Genomic DNA, 11,266 nt, shown 5'->3' with positions numbered 1-11,266 from the left:
GAACTATTCAATAAACATCATCCCCTTTCATCTTAAATGCTTATAAAGATGCCATTTCCAGTACAATGCAAGGGGAAATCCCAGCTGCACTGAAGGTGACTGCAATGATTATGGTGTGGCTTTCATTTCACCCTCCACATTCACCTCATTTCTGCTCATCCCCAACACACATGTACCTACAGAAACACAAGCAGAGCCCCCTCTGCTCAAGTCCATAAAACCTCTTTGGATAAGATGGGACAACTCTTACAGGTTCTCATGTGATGTTAGAAGAATGCAAAGGTTTCCTGCACAGCAAGAGATGAGGTCTCCCACAGCAGAGGGCCAGCACTAGGGTGACCCACCTGGTATAACACCCTGATGACTTGCAAACTGCTCTGTGAAATTCCCATCCCCAGTGTTCCAAAAGCATCAGCGTTACACATTCAGCTTTGAAGATCTGGCTCAGGAAAGAGGCTGTCTATCAATGGGTTTCCCCCCCCAGTAAAAGATGGTGACTGCAGCAAATGCACATTTTCCATATATTAAATACTCTATGAGCAGTTAGATCATGGAATGCTTTAGGTTGGAAGGCACCTTAAGGGCCATCTGGTTCCAATCCCGCTGCCATGGACAGGGACAACTTTCACTAGATCAGGCTGCTTAAAGCCCCATCCAGCCTGGCCTTGAACCTTTCCAGGGACGGGGCATCCACAACATCCAGGGACACGGCATCCCGTTGCAGTGCCTCACCACTCTCACAATAAAGAATTTCCTCCGATCGTTTAATCTAAATCTTCCCTCTTTTAGATTATACTTTTTTAGGTATTCCTCACCAGAACCACGTTCTTTATACAAAGGTAGAAGCTGCCCAACGTTGCCTCAGTTATCGGCAGTTGAACACAATGGATGTTTTGGTAACAACTGTATTTTATTTACTGAAAAGAGAATGTCTACCAACATAACTGGAAAACTAAACCTAAACTTGATCTTTCAGGGGAAATTCCCCAAACATTTTCTTCCACTAGAAGAGGAACAAGAAGAGCTTATGTAATGCTATACTTGATTTACTTCTGGGTTGGTAAGAAAAAATGTTTGGCATTCAAGTAGGCATTCTTCTTCCCATCTCTTCTGCATGTAATAACTCAAACGTTCAGACTGCATAGCATCTACTTAATAAAAACCTTCCCTAAGTGTGTTCACTGCATTCATATTAAAAAGATAAGTAAGACACAGGAGAAATTTCAGCCCTGAAAATAGGTTAGCAAGAAGTTATCTTTGCTTATACACCTTCCCAAGCAAAAAGGATATTAGAGAGGCACAGTGTTTGCAAATACAGTTACCACAGTGTTGGGGTTTTTAGGAGGTCTCCTGTTTTCTTTTTTCTCTTAAAGACTTTTTCCCATATATGTTACCAGGGCAAAAAACTACTGGGTGCTTAAGAAAAACAAAAGACCTGGCCATGGGGGGGGCCCATCTGGCTACTCCCTTTCAGCTGGGGGTTGGGTACAGCCCGGGCTGGTTGGTGCTCCCGGCATTCGGAGGGAGAGATGCTGCCATCTTTGTGGAGGGATTTCGTCAGCGCTGCGGGCCTCTGCTTTTTCGGCCGCCTTCCTTCTGCCGTGAGTGGAGCCTGCTTGCTGGAGCGGCTGTTGCACCGGGACCCTCACATCCCACCTTACTAGAAGAGGGACTGTTCACCATCTGCTGGGGCGCCTCAGGGAGAAACCCCAGGATTCCCAAACCCGCCTTTCCCGTTCCAGCCTGCCGTTCCAGCCTGCTGTTCCTGAGGGTCCGGCCGGACACTGGGATGGGCTGCCCAGGGGTTTGGGAAGCCTTTGTCCCATCCCTTCCCGGGATCCCAGGCCACCAGTGCCGCGTGCTCCCCGAGCTCGCTCCGGAGCGCCCCCTGCAGCCGCGGGGGAACCATCGCACCTGCCCTGCTCACCGGGAGCCGCCAGCGCCCCTGCCGGCTGCGAGCGGAACTGCACCCGAGGGGAAAGGGCCCGACAGCCGAGAAGGCTGGGACTGGGTTTGTGATTGTTTGCTGTTACTGCCATAGTTACTGTTGTTTGTTTGACTGGTTATACACACATAGATATATCATAGTAAAGAACTGTAGTTCCTGTTCCTCATATCTTTGCCTGAAAGCCCCTTAAGCTCAAAATTATAATAGCTCGGAGGGAAGGGGGTTGCATTTTTCATTTCAAGGGAGGCTCCTGCCTTCTTTGGCAGACACCTGTTTTTCAAACCAAGACACACAGAAAACGAAGAATACTCCCAAGAGGTCTAAAAGTACTCTCTCTTCCTGAAGTAGCATCTCACAAACTCCGAACCACGGTGTCAAAGTGCCTGTTTCTCCTACCTGATCAGAAATGGTCCAGAAACTAACTTACCTGCTCAAGATACACTCACATACCTGAAATGCAGCTGCATGGTCTCAGCAATTCAATTTGCATGAATCACAAACAGGTTTGAGTGTTGCTGGATGAGTAAATTACTTATGGTTTCTGACTAACTTAAATAATTTTTGCCAAGTTTGATCTAAATTCAGTATGCTCCAAAAAAACCTCAAACCCAATAGAGAGAGAAACTTTCAAGAAAATATTTGAGGTAATCTGAAGGAAGGTTACAAGAGTCAGATTCTTTACTGTGAAATGACATTACTTACCAAAATTTAGCTAAATTGAGGGGGTGTGTGTTAAACCTTCCCTTTACAAGGAGCTGAAACACTATTTAGGCTTTCTCTCCTTCCTATTTATTTTATTGAGGGGAAAAAAGGAGGGAAGAAAATAGATGGGGCTACCCTGCCACCTTTCTCCAAATAGTTATTTACAATTTTTTAAATTCAATTATGAAACTGAAAAACCAATACCACAAAATTTCCTCCAAAGCATCAAAAAGCTGCTAACCTCACTTCGAGGTCATTGCTCAGCTTAAGTTAATGGAGCAATGACAGTGACATCACCTTGTTCTTCTGGGTGACCTCATCCACACGTCTCACCATGCTTTATCACTGTATCCCCAAGCCATGCTGACTCTGTGAAACTACTGCTGAAGAAAAGGTGCATTATACATTCTTCTGCTTAATTCTGCATTCAAGGATTTCATGGCAAATCATACCAAAATCTCCCACATCAAAAAACCTCCCATTGTTTACACGTTAAAAGAAAAAAAAGTTACATATGCAACAGAGACAGTGAAACAGCTGATCTGCTCAAGTCTGTCAGGAAAAAAGAATGGGTTGGTGATTACCTGTTTCCAGGGCAAGATGGAAAGAGAAAGACAGAGAGGGAGGAGAGAGAGAGAAAAGGAGAGAGAGAGAAAAGGATAGGAAAAGAAAGCAAGCTAGCTCAATGTAATCCAAGGTCAGGCTTGATTTTTCAAACAGCAGATCTTGATCTGAAGTAAAAATAAACCACACCTCATGGCTCTCTACAGGTTCCTGAGGAGGGGAAGTGCAGAGGGAGATGCTCAGCCTTTCTCCCTGGTACCCAGTGATGGTACACATGGGAATGGCTCAAAGCTGCAGCAGGGGAGGTTCAAACTGGACATTCGGAGGCATTTCTTTACCAAGAGGGTGGCCAAACATTGGAACAGATTTCCTAGAAAGGTGGTCAGTGTCCTGTATCTGTCAGTGTGTAAAAGGCATTTGGTCAGTGCCTTAATAACATGCTTTAACTTTTGGTCAGCCTGAAGTGGTCAGGCAGCTGGGCATGCTGATCACTGTGGGTCCCTTTCAAACTCAAATAGTCTAGTCTAGTCTATTAACAGTAATAATAATAATAAAATTCTAATGAAAGGCTGCCTTGAGCATGAATGGCAAGAGGGACTGGGTTAGGCATCTGGGAATACTGGTTTGAAGGACAGAAAAGCTAGAATTTGTATTCCTGCAGTGGTTACTGGTCAGTTGAAGTCCTTCACTGCTCTGACATGCCAAGTTTCTGTTTCTGATAATGTTTCCAAGTTGCTTTGGATGAGAAAAATAACTTTACCCCATACAAACAAACATTAAGCAAGTGGAACATGAAGCAATATATTACATGTCAGAATAAGTTATTAAAAAACCCCAAACAACCAAAAAAACACCTCTTCAAATTCTGACAACATTTTATGAAATTTGTGCCTTTTAGAGGTGATCCTAATTTTCCTTGAAACATACCCAAAATTGTCTTTGACTAGTGGAGGAATTTATGAATTTAACAGGGGAAAAGCCTTGGTTTCCCACTGAATTTGAGTAAGCTAAATCATTCTATAAGGAAAGTTTCCTGCTGTGCAAACAAGAGGATACCGATGGGGCAAGGTTTAGCACAGACTAAGCAGCAATAGCTGTCAGTATCCTTCACCACCACAAGTACAGGACTGTTATGTGAGAGGTGACACCATGGCAAAACTTCAGCTTGGAGTCACTCACGGTAATCTCAGGGGACAGAGACAGAAATCTGACACAAAAACAGTTACCATGTGTTGGTTTCCCAGTAGGAAACCTCTTAGGCCTCTCAGAGATTGAGAAAGCTGAGAAACAAGAACCAGATAGATCAGGGCTTCTGACATCATCTGGAAAAAGCTCAGTACCTTACACATTTCTTTACAGCAACAAATTGTCTTGTAGCATTTGACTAGGGATTGCTGTACCTGTAGCCTAGCATGTCAAGGCAGGGAAAACCAGATTCTCAGTTACTTAATCCCAAGCTCCCTGAATTAAAGGAAAAAGCTCTCATGGACCAGGAGACTGTGGAGGATGCTCCAGGGTCTGGTTTTGGCCAGATGTTGATTTTTGAAGTGCTACGTGTGCTGGTGCAGAGACTTCCTTCTGAATTTTAGTAAGGGACATTTATTTCCCTTTGCTACTAAGCCACTCTGAGCTCTGGATAACCCAAGATTCAAGTCTTACCCAAAATCCCCTGTGAAGCCTTTGGGATCACAGCATCCTTTGCAGCTGAAACACATTGTATTTTTGTATGTAGGAAACACACATCTTCTGCAGGGGCTTAATGTTTTTAAAGAGAAATCTCCAATAGTCTGAAAAGTCTCTGGGAGCTCTTTCCTTTTTAATTTAGAAAGGTGGTGTTTGGCTGACACTGGCAAGCAAACTCATATTTATGAAGTGCCCTCTCAGTGCCCTGTGAAATCTGCCATTTCCCTCCATGACAGTCAGCCCTATCTATCATGACAACATAATCCCCTGGGACAGGAGACCCGAGCCCCTTTGCTGCTCTCCTCTGCAACCAGATGTGTGCACGTTCCCCAGCTCTGAAAGTCACGGCTGCCTTTTGGCAAAGAACTACAGCAGCTGCACATCTGCAGAGGGGAAAAGCTTTCAGCAAAAAATAGAGGGGGATCTCATCTTCCCCCTCTCCGCCTGCAAAGCAAGCTCAGCATTTGTTCCTCTCCAGATGACACCCTGATGAGTTGATTTAATCATTCACATATGCGTGCCTATTCACAATGCTTCCAAAATACCAGGCCTGTGACAGCATCTCACCTGAACTGCTCACAGTAACATGGCTTATCAGCAAGCACTTAGCAAGAGGCCTTGCAGGACAAGAAGAGAAGACCCATGTTCAAGGGCACTGTTAATATAAAATGATTCTACAGAATACAAGTGGGTGAGTGAGAGACCACTTGTGATGAGGAGAACACCTAAACACATGCTTAATTTTAAGTCTATGCTCAAAGCCCACTATCTTCAATTAGACTGCACTGGGAGCCAAAGCACTCGGATGGGTGGATTTAAGCATGCGCCGTGACCTACATGTCTGCTTAAACGATTTGCCAGACTGGGGGCACAGTACAGAATATTTAAGTGTAGCAGGATCACAGAACACTTCACCACTTTTATTCCCAAAGGGAAATTTAATTAAAACACAGAGCATGTAGCCATTTAAAGTTATTCTGGTTGCAAAGAACAGCAAGTCCTCACCCCCTGAAACAGTCTCTCCAGTGGATTGCCAGAGTCCCCAGTAAATTACTGGTAACACAACTTATGTGCCTGAACTTGGTCAGGAGCCATCTACTCTCTGGGATCTGTAGGGTCAGGAGTCTCAAGGTCTGGCAGGGTCTCATCCAGAACTCTTTCATCCACTTCCAAGTGAGGTGGCACCTTTCCCCACTCAAGCTACCCCTAACCATCATCAGCTCTTGACATTTTAAGTATCTGGGCCAGATTTTCAAACAAGCTCAGAGCAAAGCATTTCTGACTGCTTCTCCAAGAGCAGCTTTTCTGCCAGGCACAGTCTCCTGCACCGATATCCAACCAAGGCAAAGCCTTTCCAAGCAGGGTCAGCACCCCATATGCTGAACTGCTCAGCCAATCTGATTACTTACCACAATGCCTGATGAGGAGATGGGCATCAGAAAACACAGCTGCCAGCATCTCCTGGCAGAACCTATCCCTACACCAGGCTCCATTCAGATCAATGGCTCTCTGCTGTACATATTCTAGAGGGAATGAGAGCAGTGGAGCAAACCTCCACCAACATCAGCAATGCTGTGTTACAGAGGAGGCAAGACCGGCCACAGTTAAAGGATGCCATACTTAAAAACCAAGCAGTGCTCCTACAGAGGCTCACAAGGCAGCACCTGCCTTCTTAGTGGCACAGCACCAGTAGCAGCAAGTCCCAGAGTCCAGACACCAAAGAGCAGGCTGAACTACAGCTGGCTTACCTGTCTAGCTTCCTTCCTTTTGCCTTTTACTCTGATCTTCCATCACACATCTCAGAATGGTCCAGGCCCCTGACCCACACTCCGAGATGAGATCTTGTCAGCACTGCACGTGGAGCCAACTGCATGAACAGCCCAGGGCATGGCCAGGCCCATCTGGTACAGGCTTTGGTCTTTGTGAGTTGGTGTTCTTATTTTAACTCCCTCTGCTTCTGGGCCCCTCTTCATCTCTCGCTCCTCCCATCTCCCTCTCTCTGCTCATGAGGACAGAGTTTCCATCCTGGCTCTGGGCCAGTGCATGTATGGGCAAAGGCAGAGCTCAGGAAAAGCCATCTTCTGCTCTGTTTCATCACGTAAACACTGCCAGTTCCCAGCCCAGGAGCACAGGGCTGAGCCAGAGCTCTGCCTGCAGAGGAGGACCAACAACTCCTGCCCGGGCTGGACACAGCAGCTCAGCTGCAGTGCAAACACCTCCCTTCCCAGCCCTCCTGCTCCCAACCAAGGAATTGCTTGTTAGATGGCAGACACAGAAGCATCTCACATTCAGCAAAGGTCATCTGTAACAGCACACGCAGGTAAGAGGTAACAGTCAAGACAAATTCTTGTTTGCACCAGTTATTAAAAACAAGAAAACCAGGAGATCCCAAGCAAACCTGACTGGCAGTGCCCCAGCACTGGGATGACCATCTTGCCTAAAGCATACAAGAAGGCCTCAGAGATGTACTGGATCCTAACAAGTTTAATCAGTAAAAAATGACCTTTAATCACCACTAACTCTTGCATCTGCTTTCTAAATCCTTGAAAATAACAATATGCCAGCTGCAGCTGGTTTCCCTAACCTGGGGAGGGGAAAAAGCACTGAAGCAAAGAATGAAGATTATACCAGCACTCACAGCATTCATTCCAGCAGGACATTATTCTTTCAAGCCTCTGCCCTTCCAACTATGCTTGACTTCCGTCAGTTTTACCATGGGACAGTACTATTTTCAGAAAAGAGAGAAATTATGTTCTTAATACATGTTATCTGCATTAAAGAAAGGAGTACCAGTGTTTCAAGCATCTTGCAACGAAGATTTCCCATGAGCCCCCTTTTGGAGTTTTTGTTGCACACACACAGCACCCCCACATTTGCCCAGAAAATGTTTAGGCAGTGCATTTACCTCAGAGCACTACAAACTTAGGGGGTTTCAGCACAGGATCACCCCAGCCATCATGCCAGGATTATCCCAAGAGCACAGCCTCTGTGAGCAACTGGAAGGATGACAGGCTGGAACCACATGATCTGGTTCCGAGCTGCTCAGAGCTGTCTCAGCACAGGAGGGACTGGACCATCATGATGGCAAAACCCCAAAGGTGTCTTGCTGCCATGAGTTCCCACTGAGCTCCCAGCTCACTGAAAGACATGAACTGGTAAATAATCACTGCTTTGATCGGGAAAGGCCTGGGGAATTGTGACTTTCACCTCATCAGTGCCATGTCCAGAGACACAGGGTGCCTTGGTCCGGCTGGGTGGTGAACCATGTAAAGGCTGGGAGAGATCTTAAATAGGACCAGCTGATAGGACCTTAAGTATTTATTTATGTAAGACAGTGATGATGCCTTTTAGTGCTTTATTAACAGAGACCTTGCACTGGTCCTCAGCCCACTCTGTGCTAGGCTTTCACCGAAGGACACAGACCTCGGCTGAAATCCCAGGCTGTAGAGGTCAGATGCTCCAGGGACTCCAGCTTGTCTTAGGCACCCAACTTCAAGGTGACCCAAGGCCCCTGGAGAAGCTATGTTTCAAAAGCACAGCCTTCACGAAGCCAGGGGTTCTGCCATACAGTCATCTTCACTAAAACCTGGGATGAAGCCACCCCCAGATGCCATGCATATCCTCACACTTCAGCCTCTGCTTCAGTTCCCAATAGCTGATAAAGCATCTCCAAGGTGAAAACCGGAACAAAAAAATCCCATAAGCAAGAACAAGATGTTATTGCCCTCTCCATTGCACTTCAGAGCTACAGTCAAGAAGACATTGTCTCTTCTCCTGCCTTGTGCAGTAAAAGGGTGCTTACAGATACCTCGGATACAATGTTAGTTGAGCTGTATCTAAGCAAAGCCAGGATCACTCATTTATTGTCAGGACTTGAATGAAACAAGAAATTTCTTTCCAGCTACATCCCACTCCCTTCTTCCCTGCAGAGAGTCTCCTCAGCCCGTAAGGAACTGCTATGCAAGTGTGTTAAAAGTCCTATTTCAGCATTTCTTTCATAGTAGAGGCCTCTTCCAGCCAGCTCTTGGGATCCTGCCAACAGACATATCAGCCACTAGTACTTAAATCCTTCAGCTAAAAAATGCTTCCCTAAAGAGCTTATACCCCAGTTCTGGAGGCCTAAGATCATCACAATTAACCAGTTTCAACAAGAGTTTAAGAGAGGTTCTTCTCCACTCTCGTGGGCTTAATAGTGCACTACAGAGCCTTTCCTCCCCTTGGTCTGGCCTCCACTTAGGAAGGAGCAGCTTCCACACAGTTCCAGCCAGGAAATAAATGTCAGGTGCTACAAAAGGAAGGGAGAACCAGCTGCTTTGAGTAATGCAGTCAGGGGGATCCAAAAGAATATGACACTTATCAGACACTATTGAAATGCCCAGCACCTCTCCATGTTTAAGAGACTGGCTCTGTTGTGTGATGATTTCATTGGCAAATATCTTAAACTTGGGGAAGGATTGAGCTTGCTTCTGTGCCCTCAGAGTGCCCAGCAAAATAGAGATTTTAAGTCCTGTCCATATCAATTAGTTGTTACGGCTGATATCAAGAATAACTGATTGGAAAAGCTACTCCTGAATTAAGATCATGTCTGAAAAACACAGTTTACATGGTCTTTATTTATTATCTCCTTGTCAAAATGAACATTTCTAACAGGCAAATATACCAGGCATGGGAGAAAGACAAGCCTATTGTAAGTGTCTAACAAAGGATCTAAATGCTCTTCTTGTTTCTGGAGAACAGAAAGAACACACAGAGGTTGTCTTTGCAGACAAAATGTCCTAAAAGATTTCCCAAGGCAGCGAGCTGGGGGCAGTACTTTGGGACACTCCACATGCACTTCTGGTCTACAACGAACACCGCACTTTGGATCTGAGTTGATGGACAGGGAGTGTCTTCTGCATGGACTGCTAGGACATGGATGTGCCGAGGGCCAACCCAGGCTTCAGCACACAACCTTCTCACCCACGCAGGCAGAGAGTGGTCCCAGCAGAGCCATAAATCTTTGGTCTGCTTTTTACATCCTCGGCCACTCCAGCGCCCTTTGTTTTCGGTGCTTTCTCTTCCGTTTCTCAAAAAGGCGCCTTATTACCCTGGGAAGTCCTGTGGCTTTCCTCTCATTTCCATACTTAGCATTTTCAGTTGCTTCCAAGCCTGACCCAACATAGTAGTTATCCATTTTCACAGGCTGAAACACTGTCTGGATTACTTAAAAAACCCAAACAACAACCAAACAAAATCCCTCAAACCAAACAAGCACCAATCCCCACAAACACTACCCCAATGACAACAATTCAGAACACAACACAAGGGTGGAAGAAATGCATTCCTTTCCTCTGCCAGGATGCAGTAACAACTCCGTTTTTGGTGGATCAGGAAACAGAGCCAGTACACATTATTGGACTCACTACCACACACCAAGAACCAGCGGTCAGTAAGGTGGCAGCCAACACAGAAAACAGCTTTTTAATCCACCACCAACACCAGCAGCTCCCCTCATAGTAGCAAATTAAAGCCCCATGGAAATCCCTTTGGTCTTCTCTATATCCTCCCAGCTGAGTTCCAGGCTGGAGATGCTCTTCTCCAAAAGCAACAAACTTAAACAACTACTTAAATGGCAAGAGCAAAGGTGCCTGGGAGTACCTCAGGGTCAGGAACAACTTGCTGACCTGTCTTGGAAACAAGCTGTGTTCTTGTAAAGAGCAGGATTAAGGGCCCATGTTTAGCACTTAGTCCCTGCTCCTGTGAGGAGGCTCCAGTGCAGACCCAAGCAGTCAGAAAGTCTCACTCCACCATGACCATCACTTTTCCAGCACGGACCATCAAGAGCCATGCTTCTTGGATACTCATAAAGCCAAAACCTCTGAAAGCATCCCAAATACACCTGGCATGGTTTTACCCCCCAGTTTGAAATTGACACCTTGGGACCACAGCAGCAGCCAGCTCTAACTTCTTCCTTGCTCCCTTCCCAAACAACATTGCCCTCCACCAACTCCATGCCTAACCCATTAGCACTCATCATTGCTGCGTACAAGAGCGAGAAGGCAAGCGAGCGGTTTTCTCCCCAGGACAGGTGAATACTGCCATCGATCCCCAGCGGGAGTCAGAAATGCCACCCTGTTAAGCCGCAGGCTGCACACAACTGCAGGCGCTTCTTCCAGCCGAGGGCAAAGCAAGAGGAAAGCAGGCTGTCCAGAGCAGGGACAGAGAACTGCAGGGCTAATGTCGTAGGGAGATTCAGGTTTTTGCCGAACCGAGAACTCCAGCAGGGCCCGGGCTTCCCCCAAAGAATGCGTTTAGCGTTTCCTCCTCTGTTCTGTGCTGGAGACCGAGGCACGGCTGAGTTCACCCAGGGGCCCCGTGCTGGGTGGCGGG

The 11,266-nt window shown here is 46.3% G+C and overlaps 1 protein-coding gene across 1 annotated transcript in view; it reads left to right on the top strand.

The window, feature by feature from the left end:
• The first annotated feature begins 10,887 nt into the window (after window positions 1-10,887).
• ADCK2 (aarF domain containing kinase 2) overlaps window positions 10,888-11,266 on the top strand; it is a 10,352-nt gene continuing 9,973 nt past the window's right edge. The window contains exon 1 of the mRNA XM_008642471.1: window positions 10,888-10,964. Coding sequence (XP_008640693.1) covers window positions 10,888-10,964 — 77 coding nt within the window. The remainder of the gene's footprint in view (window positions 10,965-11,266) is intronic.

The sequence above is a fragment of the Corvus brachyrhynchos genome, unplaced genomic scaffold (assembly GCF_000691975.1).
Source record: "Corvus brachyrhynchos isolate BGI_N302 unplaced genomic scaffold, ASM69197v1 scaffold209, whole genome shotgun sequence".
Classification (NCBI taxonomy): Eukaryota; Metazoa; Chordata; class Aves; order Passeriformes; family Corvidae; genus Corvus; species Corvus brachyrhynchos.
The sequence above is the reverse complement of the archived record's forward strand: the minus strand, read 5'-3'. Positions and strand labels throughout refer to the sequence as shown.